Here is a 22,538-nt window from a genome sequence, read left to right on the forward strand (position 1 = left end):
TATTTCAATGTAAAGAAAGATGAAGTAATGTTCATTTATTCTATCATATTCATGCATAGTGATCGTCAAAAGAGCGTTGCTGATCAGTAAGGTAGTATCTATTAGAGAAGTAGTAGTCAAGAGAAGAAGCAGTCAAAAATCTTGATTTGAATTTGTATTTCCATTTTAAATTCCTGATCCCATATCTATTACACTTGTATATATACCTGTGATGTTGAATGAAAAGGCAAGCAGCAACTTTCTTTCTCCTTTGCTCACTTCTGTTCATCTTATAGTATCTCCGTTAATAATAGAAAGCTCAATGATGAAGGCTGTTGTGCTTAAGATGATAATAATAGTGGTTTTAGTTGTTGGTACATTGATTGAAATAAGTTATTCTGAAATTCCATTTTGTTGTAGATATAATCCAGAATGTTGTCAGAAGGCCTTATCTCATCCCAATGTCAAATTCCCTACTAATAATTAATTAACTTCATGTCTTGTAATTTCATATTATTAATGCTTTTATGTATAATGGTTGTCAGGCAACTCTTACAACTATATAATATTTGATGTTACACCACATTAAATGTATTTATAATAAGTGGAGAAATCTTGATGAAATTTGTTTAGTTAATATATATAATCTCTTCTTTTTCTTTTTCTTATATCTATATTGTGTATTAACATCCATAGTGTATAATATCGGCCATTTTGCATTGTTACTCAATATATATAATCTCTTCCTCAAAAGGATTTGAGAAGGAAAAATTGATTAAGGATGTTTTGTAATAGATAAGGGATTTATCTTGACAATAATAATAATAATAAACTATCGATATATGATCTCTTGTTTGTCTCCCAATTCCAAGAGAGCTTTGGAAGATCAACAGTAAGTTTCAAACTATTAGGGGTGATTTTGAAATTTTAGTAAAAGTCGGTAAATTTAAGTAACCCGGAAAAAAATTGTAAATTAAAGCCTTTTGAAAAGTATTATATATCCCACAATTAGGGCGTTTTTGATACTTTATTAGCAGGGTGAATGATAATCTCGAGAGGTAAATGTAATTTTATGGGGGTAAACCGGTAAATGATATTCTGGGCAGATAAATAATACATATTAATTTTATTAGCTCTGCACTTTGTATGGGAGATCAACGAAAAAAGAGGCAGTGTTTTGGTAGAGTATTTAGAATAATATTTTTGAAAAAGTTGAGTTAGATTGTTATTACAAGAATAAGATTTGAATTTGAAAATGTGTTCGTTTTTTATTCCCTACATTTATTAATTTAACTAAACACCTCCCTACAATAAAAGTTTTAAAATTAAGAAAAATACCCGACCCACCCATTAAATGTAATCAGTTGGCCACATCGTCGGATGATGGTAAGAGGTCACTGGAATGGAATATGACCAGTTGGATCTGGTCAGTAGTGCGCTGATCTAATATTTTTCGACCAGATCCACCTGAATCTAACCGGAAATGGCCAGATTTACTGCCAAAGATCTGGCCGTTGATAGCCAGATCTTGGTTGTCGTTTGGCTGTTAATGATGACCAGAAGTGGAAACAGAGCAACAACGGAGCTTATGATTCTGTTTTTCTTTTCCAGAACTTGAGTCAACAGAGCGACGTTGCTGATTTATTAGGAGGATTTAAGCCTATGGATGCACGGTTCATATGCGCTCCCTTATAAAAGGAGTTTGAGTATATGATTTCTAAGACAATTCTCCCGGACAGTAGTTTAATAATTTAGGATGATATTTTTTTTTCTTCGCAATAGAAATTACGTTTTTTCTTATCCACATTCATTCTCACAAAAATCAATGGATACATTTTTGTTTTCTGTTTGACTATCCTGTGTTAGATAGACTTGATAGATAACTAGTGCTTTGTACCCTTACATCTAGGGAAGTGAAACGATTTTTACCCGTCTGCAAAAGATGTTGAGGGACAAGGATTGGGAAAAATTATTAAAAGCTATAAAAATGCGGTTAGAACCATGGAGGAAAGAAAGTCATTAATGGAGAGGAAGAAAACAGAGAATAAGAGAGACAGATAGAAGAATTAATAAGCTCTTTGAAGCATGCCTTTGCAGGCTGTGAAGATACCTTGATTAGATTGATAAAAGAAGATCCTCTCATTGATCATAGAGTTTCACTCACCCCATTCAATGAAATACCCTTACACATCTCAGCTTTTGATGGATATCTCAGTTTCAGCGAGGTTCTTCTGTGTAGAAAGCCAGAACTTGCCAGAGAGTTTCGACTGTTTTCATCGAGCGCCCTTCCTCTTCATGTAGCTTCTACCAAAGGGCCATGTAGGGTTGTGAAAGAATTGTTAAAAGAAAATGATGGTGTGTGTTTGGTTTCTGATCAAGATGGTAGAATTCCTCAGCATTTGGCTGCAATCAGAGGGAGAGTTGAGGTCATACAAGAGTTGATCAAAGCAAAACTTGAGTTCGTAAATGTGAAACTAGATGGAGACAATGTTCTACGCTTGTGTTAGATATGACCTTTCGGAGACAAGCTTCTCAATTAGATGGAGTCATGGAGTACTTCGTAGAGTTTAAAACCATTTCTTCTGGTTGAGGGTTATTTTCAGTATTAAATAGGGTTTAAAGAGATTTATTTTAAACATAATAGACCTGTATTAACATCGGGGGGATATGAGAAATGTTAGATGTACAAAAACTCCTACAAAGAGTCTTTGTATAAAGTGATGCGGCAGCTGTCACACCACTAGTTTGTAAAAAGAAAAAGAAGATTGATGTGAAACTAGTGGTGTAGCAATTGTCACATCACTTTGTACAAAGACTCTTTGTAAGAGTTTTTGTACATCTAACATTTCTAGGAGGATATTGATCAATTTAACTTACATGTTTAAATACCGATTTGCCAATTGAGTTGCTTGATTTCGAGTGTTATGAGTTGAGGGCTCACTGGGATTCGGAAGGAGGCAAATGGGTTCACCCCAAAAGCAGGTTCCTAAGGTCAGTGGTGGGGCTCTTCGCCACAATGAAGGTGTTGAAGTTTTGAGTTGTTTTCTTGTTATATCGTTCTTTATTGTAATTATTTAATACCATTTTCTTGTAATATTTTCTCTACTGTATTGTTCTTTATTGTAGTTATTCGATAACATATGGAAGTAGAAATGCTCCATCACGTGTCATACACATTTTGAGTGTCAATAAAACAAAGGGGTTAACTAACCAACAATAGGTTAGCCGAGTAGTAAAGACTTAGGGCCAAGAGGTTTGATCTCCATATGGTCTTAGGTTCGAATCACAAGAACATGTGTTAATATTGTTAACTACGGACCGTAAGGTTTGTCCTATTTCGAAAGCTTTGTTCAAGATAAAGTGACTAGTCTAGCTGTGCGTAAGCTGACCTGGACTCCTCCAATAAAAAAAAAAACAAAGGGGTTAACTAAAGAATTAGGGTTTTATTTTTTAACCAGCTTGATTTCAAAATTCTGACTGCAGCTTGATTTACATAAATGCCACAGCATTTTCCAGGAACCATCAAAGGTTCAACCCCAAGTTTGCAATAACTTGTGGATACATTTCTTCACCATCAACAGTTGTTCCGCCTTGGATGTATCCAAACGCAATTAGACGCCATTGATTCTCAACATTTCGACTGATTGCAAACCTTTGGTGCACCTCAAACACTGGGGATTTCACCTTAAGTCTTACTCTGCTAAGTTTTTCATCATAAACTCTAGCAAGTATGGGGATGGAGTGTATGTTCAGCTTAACAATCTCTCCTCAAAAGGGATTCGAATATTAATATTCAAGTCTAACACGAACAAATTAGAGGTGATACTAATTACCCTACGGAGACTTCCACAAAACACAACACCTTTCGTCTCACCAATCTTTGGTGCAGGTTTATTTACATCAATAGATCCTAATATACTCACATAAGGCCCGTTTTCTAAGTAGTAATAGTAGTACAGGTCTGGTGGTGGTGGTAGGGGAATATTTTTCACAATATATTCACAAACATCTTCAAAGTTAAACTTTGCAGAAACTGACAGCACAGGTGCTCCATCAGCAATAGTTCCCTCAAGTCGTTCCATCAGCAATAGCTTCAAGTCGTTCCATGGCAATACTTTCCTTGACGGAATCCACTTTGGTTTGAAGAATTCTAACATATATGATTAAGGCCAACAGCTTTAAGATCAGCTAAAAGATCACAAGTTTGCTTTTGTGGAAACCTTTCGTTGGCATCGATTAGAAGTAATGCTCCTTGTATTTTTAGTGCTGTAGTAATCAACATCAGCATGAGACTATTCGTATCACCCTGGAGCAGTAAAATTGTTTATTAACATTAATTATAAAAAAAAACTTTCATAAAAATCATCAGTTTTATGATTATGTTTCCATTTGAATTTAGGAACCTCTCTTTCTCCTATTCCAGTTATGATTCCTTCAATTAATTTGAGTTCACTGGAACAATTATTCTCTTCTAGTTAGCCTTTTACATTGATTTGAGTCACAAATTTTGTAACATTTTGGGTTAAATATTTTGTAAGTTCCTAACTTATCGCTTAAGCTATAGCGAAGATGGAATGAGAATAATGTGACATTATTTTTATTCTCATTCTTATTGTGTTTTAGATTTTATTGTTTTTCCGGTATTGCAGAGATTGCATCATTATTGTAATATTTTGCTAGTCTAGTGCTTGTGCTTAACTTGTGCAAATGTTAAGAATCATTTAACTGAATTTTAGTTGGACTGTGACTTATATGATCAAATCCGGTTATCCAGTATACACATCCATTTGTGTCTGTTGATTTGCAAATGATGGTAAATGCTTTCAAAACAAGTGTTGCGGGGCTGGAGAAAGAACTTGAAACCTTGATTACTGACAACCAGATACAGGTATGATTGCTGTTTTCTTCTATATTTCTTTCTTGTATACAAGCTTCAATCTGAATATGATAAATATTCCATGACTAATGAGAGTTCAGAAAACACAGTTATACACTTCTGCTAATTGTCTATGGTGTTAATGGAACAATTTCAGTACCCTAACAGTACAGTAGTCCTGCTGTTGTGATTTTGCTATCTTTCAGGGGCTCATAGTGAGACAAACAACTCTTGCAATTCTCATAGAATTTCTAATATGGTCTGGATATACAAAACTTTTTTCCTATATCAATGAGTTCTCAAATTTTTTGTGAATCCTGGCTTAGAATCAAATTCTTCTGGAAGAATTTGGGTTTAAATGTTTGGTATTGTTTTTTCTTGATCAACCCTATCACATCTCTGCAGGGTCGCATTGACTCCCACAACAAGATTCTGTATGCAAGACATCCAGATCAAAGAAATGCAACTTTCCGACGGGTTTTGCAGACTGGCAATGAATTTGATCAGGATGTGAGGGCCATGTTGCCGAGGGCAAATCTTCTCAGGTTTAAAGTGGAAACGTTGAAAGAATCTCTAATTCTACTTGGTCTACTGGTATGGAAGCAAGGTTCTTAGACATTTTGAAAGAAGATTGGTTGTCCAGGGGGGATTGAATTTTCAGGATTTATGATTCATGTTCAACGGTTACAAACATTTGACGGTTGTTTTATTGAGAAGGCACCTCTGGGTAGTAAAGGTGTTCTTGTGTTATATAAGTGATCAAGACCGTCGTTTTCCAACCGATGTGTTGACTTTTGGCACCAACAATATATATAAAAGTAATGTTAAACCTGAAGGAATAAAGATTATGTCTCCATTTGAATTTAGATCCTCTCCTTCTCTTATTGGAGATATGTTTCCTTCTCTTCATTTGAGTTCACTGGAACAAGGATTCTCCTCTTATTATATTCTCATCAGCCTGTAGGCAGTGTTTATTTTAATAGGGAGATTTGATTGAACTTTCGTGTTAATTTCCTCGTGGAACAAGGGCTTTTGTGAAACAGATACGTGTGCATTCGATTACTAACATGGAATGTTGATATGGTTTAATCTGTACGGTTAAGCTTATATATGCAAGCCGGTCCAAATGCCAAACGACACCGTGCATGTGCATGAATTCCTAAAACATATGAAGAAATTCCCAACGAATAAATGTATTACAATTTATATAGTTTTAAGGTTTTGTGTCAACCGGTCTCGTTCGTGGAAAGATGATATAGAGGCAGACGAATTTCGAGTGAATAAGTACCATGCAGAAAATGAGGGATTTGGGGTTCGCTCCGACATCGTTGACTTACAATGTTCTGCTTAATGTTTATTATCATACTGCAAATTACATAAAGCTTGATAGTCTGATGCATGAAATGCAAGAAAAAGGCATTGGGCATGATAAGCTTCAGTAGGGCTGAAAAAAAAAAACCAGAAACCAAATCGAATCGAAAAACCAGACCGAAACCGGTCCGAAAAACCGGTTAACCGGTTTCGATTTCAAAAAATTGCTAAACCGGTTTTCTGGTTCGGTTTTCGATTTATATAATTTCTATAACCGGTTTAATAAATCGGTTTTCCTATAATCCTGATATAATAATATTATTTTAATTTTTAAAAATCTTTATTAGTTTGAAACTTTGAATCCCTAACTTCACAGTTTACACATTACACTCATACTCATCTTCTTCTTCATTAGCCGCCGCTGCCCTTTCAAAGTTTATTAAAAAGTTGTTTTGGCTTTAGCTGTAGTTCTGCTACCATCTGCAACTTGGTAGTCTCGACAGGAGGCGGTGGTGCAGGGTACTTGGCGCTCAAACAATCACAATATTTTCCATTATGGCTTGCCTACTCCATTATTGGACTATCTAAGGAGAGTTCGGAATCCTCTCCAGCAGGAAAAGGACCTTGTAATTTTCTTCCTATATTTCTTCATTTTCTAATGTATTGATCTGCCAATTTTCTATTAATTACACTTGGCTAATTTTTAATATGTTATCTTTTATGTTCTGCGTTTTCTCATAGTGGACTTTTTCCCATTGAATTGAGTGTGGTCAACTTTGATTTTTTTCATGCCCTAATTATTTATATTTATTCAGATTTTTCCTGTGTGTAATTTTTGTTATTACAGTCACAAGCTAACTTGGAAATTGAATTAGAAGTTCTTGAAGACCTCCAATCCACGTTCAGTGCCATGATGGAAAATCTTGGTGACTCAGATTTTGTAGATGGGTAAAGAAATCTCTTCCAGCACAATATTCATAATTGAAGCTGAAATGCTTTCCTTTTCTAAAAAGATATTTTGGGTCATCATTACAGAGAAAACACGACTTGGGATGTGAAGTTAGCAATGGAGTCTAAAGATCTACAAAGGAAGATTATCTCCTCAATTTTGACTTCGTTTTCTGCTGGTTGCAAGTTGGTTGAAAGTGAGTTAACCCCCAATCTGTATTTATAAGTTAATAAGGAATAAAATTAGTTTGGTGAAATTAAGTCACCTCGCTGGCTACCTATAAGGCTATAACAATAAAAGTTAAATGGGTTGAGTACAAATTAGTTAATAACTTTAAGATACCATAAACAAGAATCCTATGGAATCATTCTCTTTATTTATAAAATATTAAAGCTGATATCATATTATTTATGTGTTTATTTTATTTTTCTGCAGTGACATTTGCTGAAAACAAAATGCATTCCCTTTATTTAGAAAATATTAAAGCTGATTTCATTCCTCTTACAGGTGATTCCGTGATTGTACTTAGCCAATTGAAGAATACTTGAGCCTTAGAGTTGAGGGGAGATGCCTGTTTACAACTTTCACTTGTTATTTCTTAATCCCTTTTCTACTTGACCATTAAAATTTAAAGTAACAGTTTGTATTTTATGATAATGTAATTGGTGATTATTAGTTATTATGCTTGGATGAGAAGAATTCAGTAGCATTAATTGGTGATTAATTGGTTAAATTGTTGTGGATCTTTTGGTTTCTTAAAATTGTCATTTAAAAATAGGAATATTTTTTATCATAACATATAAAAAAAAAGACAAAAAAAAATTTATTAATAAATCGGTTTGCAAACCGGTTAATGCAAAAACCGGACCGGTTTCGGTTTGCCATATGGCTTGAACTGAAAAATTGGTTCGGTTACAAAATGCATGTATCCGGTTCGGTTAACCGGATTTTTGCAACCCTAAGCCTGAGTGCCTTTAGAGCTACATCTGATGACAAGACTCTGACAATGATGGAATCAGATCCCAAATTTTTTTGGGACTGGACAGTTTACAATAATGCAGCAAGTGGGAACACAGAAGCTGGACTCTTGGACAAAGCTGTGGAGATGCTGAAGAAATCCGAGGAACTAATAACAGGTGAAAAGAGCAATAGAGCATATGAGTTTCTCATCACACATTATGCAAAATTTGGGAAGAAAGATGATGTTTTAAGACTTTGGGAACTTTCCAAGAAGAACCATAAGATTTACAATAAAGGCTATATATGTGATGACTTTGATTACAGACTGTAAGAGCCCCGCACAAATCCCTACAGCGAAAAACAGGCTCTTCATACACCGAGTACCAGAACCCTAATCAAAGAGTTACAATTGGTACAATAAAATTTCAAGTTGTTCTAAACTCAAATTGACAGAAACTGCAATTGAAAACAGAAAACTTAAAAGCAAACAAACTGAAATGGACTTAAACAACTAAATCAATACGCTTGAAGCATTTTGAATGGGAACATCTGCTGCATACCTTAAATCGCCGCCTCTACCTGAGCTAGAACATCATATTACATTTCATATATTGCTGATACAGTGTGGTCCTGATAGAAATTTCAGGCCAAGTTCAAATAATTACTTTTTTTCAGGACTCAACCGAGGTCACTCCCTGTGCCCAAACATTGCTAAAAGCCACATGATTCATTGCCTTCCTTGGCCATCTAGATGACGAAACCTGAAATGGATTACCTCCATTGTCTCAAACTAGGCAACAAAATATTAGACTTCCAATCACAATAAATGGAACATGGAAGGCGTTTCACAAAATAAACCTTCATGCTCCATTTACCTTTCTGGTCCAGCTTATTCAACATGTCTCTTCCTCTTTTTTTGATTCACCAATATCATACTCGGGCTCTAATTTTATTACATACCGTAAATGTTAGTATAATTTAAAATGCCCAGAACTTTTGAAAATTATCTCTCCTTTTTAATCTCAGTGCCTCACAGAGGGGGAGATCAATCCCAATTTTAGAATTATCAGGGGTGTTTTTTATAGTTAAAGCTAGTGGTGTCATAATTAATTAATTATCCTAAAATGTCTCGACCGGCTTTTTTTCTTGACCCGAAAGAGAGCACGGGGAACTAGTTCCGAGAAAAAACAATTTCATTATTGGCCAAATAACTTGCGCATACCCAAGGTTTGCCGAAACGACAAGCTGGTATCCAAAAGGTTTTGAAACGACAAACAGGTAACTTCCGTCATGTGCTGTTAGGGATTTCTGTTTGTTAACAGTGAAAAGACTAAAATGCCCTTAAAGTTTGGTATTTTAGTTTTTTAAAAATATCTAAAAACCCCCCTAAGTTTGCTAATTTAACTAAACACCCCCATATATAAAAAGTTTGTTAAATGACAAAAATACCCCCGTCAGAATCTAGCCGAAATTACGTTACGACACAGACTCCGTCGGATTTGTGTCGTAACGCGCCGATCTGGCCTTTTCCGGCTAAATCCGTGGCTGATCTGGCCGAAAAAGGCCAGATCTACGGCCAGCTTTGGCCGTTGACGTCGCAGATGGAGTTTTGCAGCCACAACGGCCAGATCACCCACGGATATGGCCGGAAAAAGCCAGATCTAGCCGTCGAGGCCGCAAAACTCCATCGGCTGCCTCGACGGCCAGATCGACACGTTACGACATAGATCCGACGGGTCTGTGTCGTAACGCAATTTTCGGCCAGATTCTGGCAGTGGTGGCCGGAATCTGGCCGCAGGTGGTGGAGGTGTTTTTGTCATTTAACAAACTTTTTATATATGGAGGTGTTTAGTTAAATTAGCAAACCTAGGGGATTTTTTAGAAATTTTAAAAAAACTAAAATATCAAACTTTAAGGGCATTTTAGTCTTTTCACTATAAACAAACAGAAATCACTAATCGCATATGACAGAAGGTATTTGTTTGTCGTTTCAAAACCTTTTGGGTACAAACTTGTCGTTTCGGTAAACCTTGGGTATGCGTAAGTCGTTCGGCCTTTCATTATTAGATGAAACTACATCGATGTGAATTTTAGACAATTATCAATTACTCGAAAACATAATGAACAATAGGATAGTTATCTCATTTATGTTTTTCATGAAAAAAATATCAAAGTGAATTGTATAAAATAGTTAGTTATGTAGACTATTCAATCAAATGAAGTTTCTTAAACGAGTTCATAACTTAATCTTGGTGTGGTTTCAAAAATAAGAGAAATTTCTTGTCGTTAAGTTTTAAGTGTTTAATTAAATTGTAAAAGGGTGATTTGATAATATTTATTAATTCATACCTGTGTAAATTCTAACCATTCACTAATGGGGTTATTTATCATATCAGAAACTATGGGGGATTACTGTTACTAAATTATATCTCAGAGGGTCGAGCTTTTAGCACTTCTTGAACCCTCTCATTGTACATAGATCAAAAACACCCCTAATAAAAGGTGTTGCGCATAATAGTATAGTATTTCTATGAGTATACACTTCAATGCCTTTGCAGCTATATCTAATGTTGAGGGAATTGATAAGACTCTAGCAATGGTGGAATCAGATCCCAATTTTGTTTTGGACCGGACAGTTTACGGTTAAGTAGCAAGTGGTTACGCAAAAGCTGGACTCTTGGACAAAGCTTTAGAAATGCTGAAGAAATCTGGGGAGCTAAGAACGGGTAAAAAGATCAATAGAGCATATGAGTTTCTTACTGCAGAAAGGGCCTTTTGCAGGAGGCGGAAACTTTTATAGATAGGGCAAAATTGAAGGTGGGGAAGAAGGAGAAGGAGATCAGCGAAAATAGTAATATTCAAACTATGATGGTCGCTTGTAATTAAACTAAAATTCAGGAGTGATAATAGCAACCCAGATTTAAAAACATTAATTAAACCCTCTATCGCTCTTTCACCCTAAACCCTGTTTAATCTCTGCACTTTTTCTTCTCTCTCTGTACAAACGCTTTTTCTTCTCTCTCTGTACAAACGAAGCTTGTACGTTTCAGTTCAATCCTCTGCAACACCACCTCTCATTTCGCTTTGGGAAATGCACCGGCTGTTCGTTCGTTCTTTGCAAAACAGCCGAACGAAGCACGAGAACTTCTAGATTGAAAGGCCCCATGAACGCTCTCTACCGTCGGATCTCCCCGATCGGAAATTCAAGGGTCTCAATCGTTCCATTGTTGGACCAGTGGGTCGAAGAAGGGCGTCTCGTTGACAAAGAACAACTCCAAGCCTTCATCAAAGAATTGCGATCCTACCGACGATTCAGTCAGGCTCTTGAGGTATCGGTTTCTTTTATAGGGCCATTTTTTTTAATAATTTGTTTTTTTTGGAGAAATTAGAAAAAAAATTACTTTATGATAAAATTTGATATTGCAATGGAAATTGTTCCAAAAATTGGCTCCCCCACATTGAAGATTCGCCCTTCCCTTGATTAAGAGGGGAAAAATTTCAGTAAAATGGGTGCGCATGCAACCCTCCAATGAGGTGGTTCACGCATGCTCTCATTGGCTGGTTTTAACGAAAGACTTTCTCGATCAAGATAATGGATTGATGTAGTTACTACTAGTCTAAAACCAGGTACTCACCCTCGAAAATTGCTGAATTTATGAAGAGAATTAATTTTTCAGCATTCTTCTGAATTACATTTTGAGCTATTACTGATAGTTGCCATGCTGGTTTGATTTTATTTTTAAAGACACTTACCCTGACAGCATTTAGAGAAATTCCTTTTTCTTCGATCAATTTAATTGGGAAGGGACAATCTCTGAACCTTGCTATCGTGTTTTTGTTTGGAGGTTTTTGATCTGCTTTTCTGTAATTAGTTTGATTCTTTTGGAGCATAAAGGTTTTCTCTTGTAATTTTTATGGGCAGCTATTTCGCTTACATTTATACATTATGATCTTTTTTTTTCTTCTAAATAATATTCTATTTTCCTATCTCTAAATATTAAAAGAAACTGCGGTATGATTACTTGGTATTGGTGATCTGGTAATTTTACCTTTCCTTTGTTATAATCTCTCTCTCTCTCTCTCTCTCTCTCTCTCTACAGATTTCTATGTGGATGACCGACAGAAGATGCTTGCCACCTACATGTGCTGATGTTGCCATTCGGCTGGATTTGATATCTAAAGTTCATGGTACAGAACAAGCAGAAAATTATTTCCACAATGTTCCGGAAAAATTAAAGGGCCTTCCAGTTTATGGTGCTCTACTTAACTGCTATGCTAGTGTAAAATCTGTGGAGAAAGCGGAGGCCACCATGCAGAAAATGAGGGATTTGGGGTTGGCTCGGACATCGCTGCAATACAATGTTCTGCTTAATCTTTATTATCAGACTGCAAATTACAAGAAACTTGATAGTCTGAAGCATGAAATGCAAGAAAAAGGAATTGGACATGATAAATTTACAATGGGTATACGTGTGAGTGCCTTTCCAGCTACATCTGATGTCGAGGGAATTGATAAAGACTGGCAATGATGGAATCAGATCCCAATTTTGTTTTGGACTGGACAGTTTACAGTAATGCAGCAAGTGGGTACGCAAAAGCTGGACTCTGGGACAAAGCTGTGGAGATGCTGAAGAAATCTGAGGAACTAATACCAGGTAAAAATAGCAATAGAGCATATGAGTTTCTTATCACACAATGTGCAAAATTTGGGAAGAAAGATGATGTTTTAAGACTTTGGGAACTTTACAAGCACAACCATAAGATTTACAATAACAGCTATATATGTGTCATAACTTCATTGTTGAAATTTGATGACCTTGAAAGCGCCAAGAAGACATTTGAGGAGTGGGAATCAGTAAACAAATACTATGATATTCGGCTTTTAAACTTCATGATTGGTGCTTACTGCAGCCAAGGGCTTTTGCTGGAGGCGGAAAATCTTATAGATGGGGCAAAATTGAAGGGGGGGAAGCCTAATCCGAAAACATGGCTCCATATGGCAACTGGGTATTTTCAGAATGATCAAACTCAAAAAGCAGTGTTAGTGATGGAAGAAGCATTGGTGGTTTGTAAAACTGTGTGGAAGCCTAGGAAGGAAATTTTTTCGTCCTGCCTAAAATACTTTATAAGTGAAGAAGATATAGAGGGAGGAGAGAATTTTATAAAATTATTTAAGAACAAGGATATCATCTCTGTAGAGATTCAAGATAGATTGTTGAATTATTTCTAGAACGGAAAATCAAACGTGAATGAACTTAGTGAGTTTTTTAGTGATTCTTTGAATGAAAATGGAGAATCACGTTTAGAGCCCGAGTATGACATCGGTGAAACAAAAAACAAAGAAGAAGAGACATGTTGAATAAGCTGGACCTTTAGACAAATTGAGCATGAAGGTTTATTTTGTGAAACGCCTTGCATGTGCTGTATATTGTGATTGGAAGTCTAATATTTTGTTGCCAATTTTGAGACAAGGTCATTCTAGTTCGGTTTCGTCATCCAGATGGGCAAGGAAGGCCATGAATCATGTGCATTGGCTTTTAGCAATGTTTGGGCATAGAGAGTGGAACTCGATTGAGTCCTGAAAAAAGGTATTGATTTGAACATGGCCTGAAATTTCTATCGGACCACACTGCATCAGCAATATATAAAATGTAATACGACGTTCTAGCTCAAGTAGAGGCGGCGATTTAAGAGGAAATTTAACTGATAGGCCTTCCCAAGTTTTGAATTGAGAATATAACCTTGAAAAGGTTTTTGATTTTTTTTTTTTTTGGTTAAAAAATCTGACATGACACACTTAAGGGTAATTAAAGCAACAAAAATGGTTAGGGTGAAAAAATTTAAACGTTTGTGAGTTAAAGTATAATAAAAAGAAGTTGATTTAAAATTTGAAAGACAAAATACATTACTCTCAGTTTTTCTTTCTCAAAACATGATTCAAACACACCTCTCTCTGTCTCTCCTTTTTCCTTTCAATTTTCTGTTATTTCTCAATTTCTTTGCTATTTGCAATTTGCATTGCTTGCCATTCGCGGTTAAGTTACAATAGCTGAGATCCTATTTTTTTTTTATAATAACAGAGATTAAAACATCTGATCAAATCACCGAGCAGAAAACCAATTTGGGATGCTGTGCAATGAGCATAGTTGTTTCTGCATTCATGCCAATTGCCATGAGGATCAACCGATGGTGGAGCTAAGCTGACCTGAATCTAATTAATAGGAAAGGAAAAAAGAACTCAGATAGATTCATCTGGGTGCTCAGGTCTCACGATTTTTAAGGCAGCTTATAGGCATCACGAGCCATGAAATTTCATGCTTCAGAATCACCCACCATCCATGCGCCAATTGTGAGGAACCAGGTAGCAGTTAATCTTTGCTCAAGACAATAAACTTTTTTGAACCATCTTAAGACTATGTTTTAACGAATTTGAGCATTTGAAGAAAGTTGATTATGTCTAAATTTGGAACTACTGAGTACAACAAGTAACCAAGAATCTTCAGGAACCTTTGCAAATGGATGACTTTTGGGAAGAACATAAAGGAAATGTTTTTCATTTTGTTGCATCATAGAGATGTAGGACTTACCTGCCATGTATCATAAGCTGCATTTAGAAGAAAAAATGGAGTCTTAACACTAGCAATCAGGTGCTGAGGAAAAATACACTGTAAATCAGAGGAAATACGCTATCCACGCATAGACAGCCCTGCAATATGCAGGCAAGCCCCGAGCCTCCCTATTCCGGTCTCTTCTGCGAAGTCCAGAGCACCCATTTGTGTGTGTTTTTTAACAACTGCTGGAGAAAATAATTTTAACAAAGACTTTATGGTGAATGATCTTTATAATTTTGGTCCCCAATGGCTCAGAATACATCCATTTGGAGTAACTTTTTTCCTGAAAAATATATGCAAAAATACGTATTTATTCAATTTTTTTGGATACTATTAATGTATGAGATCATATGATATGTTAGTGAATATGAAATCAGTATACTTCAAAATAATCTTTTTCTTCAGTTATCAATGTTTTATGCTTTATTGTTTACTCAAATTTTTTTTTTTACTTTTTTTTTTTTTTTGCAGGCTCTAGAAGCTATACAGATGGTGCTGAATATGACCAGTAATAAAAGAATTGATGCTGAATTATTAGAGAGAATTATGCTACAAGTGGTATTGGATTTGGAGGTTTTGACAGCCAACAAGGATCGGCTTTTGGTGGGGGTGCTGGAGGAAAGGAAAAGGGGCCAGAAAGGGAAAAGACCAGTTGGGTGTTGCCTTTTTTTTAATCACTTTTTTTCGTTATCTTGTAAATTCTGGAATCTTAATGAAATAGCCGTTTTCTCTTGTTACTGTGTTATTGGATTGCTGTTGCTCTTGCTTGTGACTTGTTTATGTGCATTGTGGGTCTGTTGTTGGGTTATTTGTGCTCTTGGTTGTACGTTGAGTAAGGTTTGGCATGGAAGGGTATGGAATTGCTTTTTAGTTTTTGTATTTTTTTTTTTTTTAGTTTTGTTTTATGTATGGTTTGTTTGTTTGTTTTGTATTTTTTTTTTATTAAGGTTTGAAGCAACGAAGGGAGAAGAAAGGAAGGCATCTGCAGTAGGGAATTGGTATAACCTCTCTCTCTTTGTATTTGTGTGAATTACTGAATTGGTAAAGTAAGGTTTAAAGCATGAAAGGAATTATTGTTTGTTGCACTGTACTATGATTAATCAAACCCTTTTATTTGTTTTGAGACACCCTCTTGTTGCAAGTGCTGTATTTGGAGCTACCAAGTCAATCCAACTTCAGGAGGTTATAAATGCATGCCAGGTTGAGCTCACAGCTGAAATTGTCGCAAAAATCAATAGAATCCATTCAAGGGTTTCCTAATTTGTGTCCCTAATTTATTTCCTTATACAGGTCTGTACTTATATTGATGAAAAAGACAAGGTAACTCCCTTGGAAGAAGCATAAATAGAACACAATTTCTTTGTATAGACATGTTTTATCAGTTGCCAGACCAATCTTAATGAATCAGAACACAATTTTAATGGTTTTGATGAGTACTATATGAGATTATCTTTATGAGATTGTTTGGTGATTGAGGATATTTTTGTTTGAAGTTTTGAACAGATGATATTAGGTGGTGATGAGTATTGGATCGCTTAAGCGAGAGTTGCATTGCTTAAGCGATCTTGTTTTTTATATGGATTATTTGACACATATTAGTCTTGGCTGCTTAAGCAATGTGCGCTATCGCTTAAGTGATCAAGGGTTATCTATACTGGATCGCTTAAGCAAACTTGTTTTTTATATGGATTATTTGACACAAATTAGCCTTGGTCGCTTAAGCGATGTGGGATATCGCTTAAGTGATCAAGGCTCATCTATGCTGGATCGCTTAAGTGAGAGATGACATCGTTTAAGCAATCGTGCACTTGAGGATTATTTAGACACAAATTAGCTTTGGTCGCTTAAGCGATATGGTCTATCGCTTAGGCGATCAAGGCTTATCTATGTTAGATTGCTTAAGAGAGAGTTGCATTGCTTAAGCGATCGTGCAGTTGAGGATTATTTAGATACAAATTAGCCTTGGTCGCTTAAGCGATGTGGGATATCGCTTAAGCGATCAAGGCTTATCTATACTAAATCGTTTAAGCGAGAGCTGACATCGCTTAAGTGATCGTGTACTTGAGGATTATTTAAAACAAAAGCGATGTGGGCTATCGTTTAAGCGATCAAGGCTTATATATGCTGGATCGCTTAAGCGAGAGCTGACATCGCTTAAGCGATCATGTACTTGAGGATTATTTACACAAATTACCCTTGGTCGCTTAAGCGATGTGGGCTATCGCTTAAGTGATCAAGGCTTATATATGCTGGATTGCTTAAGCGATCGTGTACTTGAGGATTATTTACACAAATTAGCTTGGTTGCTTAATCGATGTGGGTTATTGCTTAAGCGATCAAGGCTTATCTATGCTGGATCGCTTAGGCGAGAGCTAACATCGCTTAAGCGATCGTGTACTTGAGGATTATTTAGAACAAATTAACCTTGGTTGCTTAAGCGATATGGGCTATCGCTTAAGCGATCAAAGCTTATATATGCTGGATCGCTTAAGCGAGAGCTGCATCGCTTAAGTGATCGTATACTTGAGGATTATTTACACAAATTAGCCTTGGTCGCTTAAGCGATGCGGGCCATTGTTTAAGCGATCAAGGCTTATCTATGCTGGATCGCTTAAGCGAGTGCTGACCATGTTCATCATTTACAAACTGTTTTAGACATTTTAAAACAGCACCAGGTTTTTGTAAAAAAAATCTAAATGTTGTTTTGGATGTGCTGAAATTGAGTATCTTGGTCACCTAATCTCAAAAGATGGGGTACGAGCTGATCCTACCAAAATTGAAGCAATGCTTAACTGACCATTTCCTACCAGCCTTAAATCCCTTAGAGGATTCCTAGGTTTAACTGGACATTATAGAAAATTTATCAAAGGATATGGACTTATAGCAGCTCCCTTAACAGCCCTTTTAAAAAAAGAATTCCTTCCAATGGACCAAATCCGCAAAAAGGCCCTTTCAAGATCTTAAACATGCTGTAACTAGCCCTCCTGTCTTAGCTTTACCAGATTTTTCTATTCCTTTACTATTCAATGTGATGCTTCTAGTATTGGTGTTGGAGCTGTATTAATGCAACAGGGTAGGCCCTTAGCATACATGAGTCAAGCAATTCAAGGAAAAGCCTTGCAACTATCTACCTACGATGGAGTTGATGGCATTGGTCTTAGCAGTGAAGAAATGGAGGTCTTATCTTTTAGGACACAACTTTAAGATACAGACAAACCAGCAGAGTCTCAAGTACTTGCTGGAACAAAAGGTGGGTACTCCTCTTTAGCAAAAATGGATTACCAAACTTTTGGGATATGAGTTTGTGGTAGAATACAAACAAGGGAAGGACAACAAGGTTGTTGATGCCTTGTCCCAAAAAATGGAAGAACAGAAGGAAGGGAAGCTATCTGCTATTACTGCACCAACTAACACTTGGTTGGAATAACTCAGACTCGGTTATTCTACAGATCCTAAATTGCAGTAGATTATTAAAAAGCTGGAACAAGGAAGTCTTGCATCCCAAAATTATAAACAGAGGGATGTATGATTATTTTTACAAGGGAAGATTGTACATTCCAGCCTCAAGGGGGTTGAGAGAACAGATTCTTCAATTGCTGCCTAGTAGCCCACAAGGAGGACACTCAGGATTTCACAAGACTCTTCACAGAGCTAAATCTGAGTTTTATTGGGAAGGAATGAGGAAAGAGGTCAGAAGGTTTATCAAGGAATGTGATATATGTCAGCAAAACAAATCTGAGAATATCCACCTAGCTGGATTGCTGCAACCATTGCAAATTCCTACCAAGATATGGACTGATATTTCCCCTGATTTGACGGATTACCGAACTCTGAAAGCTACAGTGTTATTATGGTTGTAGTGGATCGGCTATCTAATTATGCTCACTTTATTCAATTTCTCATCCATACACTGCCTCAAAGATTGCTCAGGTGTTCCTAGCCAATATTTTTAAATTACATGGGCTGCCTAATTCTATTGTTACTGATAGAGATCCTACTTTTACGAGTACATTTTGGAAGGAGCTCTTTAAGCTGCAAGGAACCACTTTGAAAATTTCATCAGCTTACCATCCTCAAACAGATGGCCAGACAGAGATTGTCAACAAGATGGTTAAGCAATATCTTAGGTGTTTCTCGGGGGACAAGCCAAAAGGATGGGTTAAATGGCTTCTGTTGGCTGAGTGGTGGTACAACACCAACGTTCATGCCTCTACCAAATTATCCCATTTTGAATCTGTCTATGGCTACCCGCCCCCAAAATTAATTCCTTATATGCCAGGAACCACACAACGCCAAGAAGTAGAAAATACCTTGCAGACCAGAGATGAAATCATCCGCATCCTTCGTGTGAATCTGCAGTTGGCACAAGACAGAATAAAAAAATTCATAGATATTAAGAGGACTGAGAGAAGCTTCAATATTGGAGATTTGGTTTACCTTCGATTACAACCGTACAAGCAGCAGTCGGTGGTCTAACGAAGAATTTGAAATTATCTCCAAGATTCTATGGGCCATATGGAGTGTTGGAGAAGATCAGCACTATTGCTTATCGGCTTGAGCTCGCTCCTGAGGCAAAGATACATCCGGTGTTTCATGTCTCTTGCTTAAAGAAGAAGTTGGGCGAAAGACACAAGCTGGTTGTTACTCTTCCACCAACAGACAAGGATGGAATCATTCGACCTGAACCAGAAGAAATATTGCACAGGAGGTTGAAGAAGAAAAAAAATCATGTGGTGACCGAAGTGTTAGTGAAATGGAAGGGGCTCGGTAAAGAGGAAGCATCTTGGGTGGAATATTCTACCTTAGTCAACGAATTTCTAGACCTTGTGGACAAGGTCATTTTCGGGGGGGGGGGGGGGTGGGGGGCAATGTGATGTGCACGTGGGGCCCAGTTGTTGGTTGCTTATTATTTAATCTAGTAGAGTCCAGAGTCTAGTTGAGTTAGTCTGATTATGTGGGTCCAATAACTATACATGGGCATCAGGTTAAGACTTGTTCTTAATCCGTTTATTCATGGCAAGTATTTTGGCTTAAGAATAGGTCTTCAGGTTGGGTTGTTAGCTGAATATCAGCGTCGTATTTATGCTATTTTTATGGGTCGAGTCCTTGTAATCCGGTTAGTTGTTATTTCCAGTTCTATTTAAGTCTTTCATGTTAATGAGAAAGGTATAGAAACAGTTGCAATCAGTGAGTATTGGAGGCTGTGGATTTCCTCGAATTAATCCAACTCTTTCTTCTAGCGTGAACTTGACACCTAATCAGACAACATGGCCCTATATGGCAAACGGGTATCTTGAGAATAATCAAACTCAAAAAGTAGTTGAAGCGATGAACGAAGCATTAGTGGTTTGTCAAACTGGGTGGAAGCCTATAAAGGAAATTTTTGCTGCTTGTCTAAAATTCTTTAAAGATGAAGGAGATATATTGGGAGCAGAGAAATTCATAAAATTACTTAGGAACAAGGATATCATCTCTGTGGAGCTTCAAGATAGATTGTTGAATTATATTTGGATTGGGAAATCTAACTTGGGTGAACTTGGTGATTTTTTTTATGATTCTTTGAATGAAAATGGAGAATCACATTTAGAGCCCGAGTATGTCCGTTTATTGTGATTGGAAGTCTAATATTTTGTTGCGTAGTTTGAGACAATGGAGGTAATTCCAGTTCAGGTTTCACCATCTAGATGGGCATGGAAGGCCATGAATCATGTGCATTGGCTTTTTTTTAGCAATGTTTGGGCACAGAGAGTGGACCTCGGTTGAGTCCTAAAAAAAGGTGTTGATTTGAACATGGCCTCAAATTTCTATCAGGACCACACTGCATCAGCAATATATAAAATGTAATATGAAGTTCTAGCTCAGGTAGAGGCGGCGATTTAAAGTATGCAGAAGGTGTTCCCATTCAAAATGCTTCAAGCATATTGGTTTGGTTGTTTAAATCCATTTCAGTTTGATTGCTTTAAGCTTTCTGTTTTTAATTGCACTTTCTGATATCTTACTTTTGTATCACAATTGACATCAGAAATTCTTTTCTAGCAATTGCAACTCTTGATTAGGGTTCTGGTACTTTGTGTCAAGAAGAGTCTGTTTAATCTTTGCACTTTCTCTTCTCTCTCTATACAAATGAAGCTTGTATGTTTCAGTACAATCCTCCGCAACACCCCCTCTCATTTAGCTTTCGGGAAGTTACTGATTGTTTGCTTGTTCTTTACAAAAACAGAAGCCTGAGAACATTTAGATGGAGAGGCAATATGAACGCTTTTTACTATCGGATCGCCCTGATTGGAAATCCAAGGGTCTCAATCATTCCATTCTTGGACCAGTGGGCCGAAGAAAGACGTCCCGTTGTCAAAGAACTCCAAGCCTTCATCAAAGAGTTGCGATTCTCTGACGATTCGGTCATGCTCTTCAGGTATCAGTTTCTTTTCTAGGGAATTTTTTTGTTTTATTTACGAATTTTAATGTTGCTTTAGTTATTATTATTTTTTTTTGGAAATTAGAAAAAAAATTACTTTATGATTAAATTTGATGTTAATGTTGCTTTACTTTTTTTTTTTTTTTTTTTGAGAAATTAGAAAAAATTAACCACTTTATAATAACAGAATATATTATAGATATGATATTAATATTGAATTTTTTTTTTTGTTTTATGATAATATTTTTTTAGAAATAAATAAATAACTATTTATAATGGAAATTGTTCAAAAGATAGGCTCCCCCACTTTGAAGATTTGCCCTTCCCTTGATTAAGAGGGAAAAACTTGATATAAGTGATCTTCTAATTTTATCTTTCCATGGTTATAATCTCTCTCTCTCTCTCTCTCTCTCTCTCTCTCTCTCTCTCTCTGTGCAGATTTCTATGTGGATGACTGACAAAAGATACTTGCCACTTACATTTGCTGATGATACCATTCGGGTGGATTTGATTATTTCAACAATGATCCGAAAAATTTAAATGGCCTTCCAGTTTATGGTCTGCTCTGCTTAACTGCTATGCCAGTGTAAAATCTGTGGAGAAAGTAGAGGCCACCATGTAGAAAATGAGGGATTTGGGGTTGGTTTGGACATCGTTGGAATACAATGTTTTGCTTTATTTTATTATCAGACTGCAAATTACTAGAAATTTGATAGTCTGATGCATGAAATGCAAGAAAAAGGCATTGGAAATGATAAATTTACAATGGGTGTATGCCTGAGTGCCTTTGGAGCTACATCTGATGTTGAGGGAATTGATAAGACGTCGGCAATGATGGAATTAGATCCTAGTTTTGTTCGGGACTGGACAGTTTACAATAGTGCAGCAAGTGGGTATGCAAAAGCGACTCTTGGACAAAGCTGTGGAGATGCTGAAGATATCTGAGGTACTGATAGGAACCTGGATTCTTAACACTCAACACAACCCAAACAAAGTACAATATACCCAAACATAACAATATTCCAACACAGATCAGAGACAATTGAGAAAGCACTAATATGAATATACCTTTATATTGATTGATACAGAAATGGATAACAACAATAATGAACAACAATTAAGAAAACAGTACTGAATATAAAGATAACCCAACAATTCGAGGAGCAAGGGGCCTCCCTTCCAATATCCCACCAAAATATTCTCTACCCTTTACAATTCCTATCCCTCAATTTATACTCACAAACGTCACACCAATTCCATTATAATTGCCATGTGGATAACCAACTCCCACTTGTACACCATGCCATTTGCCCTTATTATTCCTTTTGTAAATTTGAGTTGGATGAGTTGGGGTCTTATCAATACCCTTCCCTTGAAGAACCACCTTGTCCTCAAGGTGGGGAGATGGGAATTTTGCTGTAATTCAGGTATCCTTAA

General features: G+C 36.5%; 2 protein-coding genes across 2 annotated transcripts; both read left to right on the forward strand.

The window, feature by feature from the left end:
• Positions 1-4,789: 4,789 nt before the first annotated feature.
• LOC116123786 lies at positions 4,790-7,340 on the forward strand. The gene is made up of 5 exons (XM_031409516.1): positions 4,790-4,867; positions 5,261-5,449; positions 6,661-6,792; positions 7,014-7,114; positions 7,202-7,340. The coding sequence occupies exons 1-5, from the start codon at positions 4,790-4,792 to the stop codon at positions 7,338-7,340; spliced, it is 639 nt and encodes a 212-aa protein (XP_031265376.1).
• Positions 7,341-11,239: 3,899 nt separating this feature from the next.
• Positions 11,240-13,305, forward strand: LOC116123787 (pentatricopeptide repeat-containing protein At2g20710, mitochondrial-like). Its single transcript, XM_031409517.1, is given in 3 exon segments — positions 11,240-11,404; positions 12,176-12,590; positions 12,593-13,305. Coding segments are annotated over 3 exon segments (1,293 nt in total).
• Positions 13,306-22,538: the final 9,233 nt, after the last annotated feature.

The sequence above is a fragment of the Pistacia vera genome, unplaced genomic scaffold (assembly GCF_008641045.1).
Source record: "Pistacia vera cultivar Batoury unplaced genomic scaffold, PisVer_v2 Contig145, whole genome shotgun sequence".
NCBI lineage: Eukaryota > Viridiplantae > Streptophyta > Magnoliopsida > Sapindales > Anacardiaceae > Pistacia > Pistacia vera.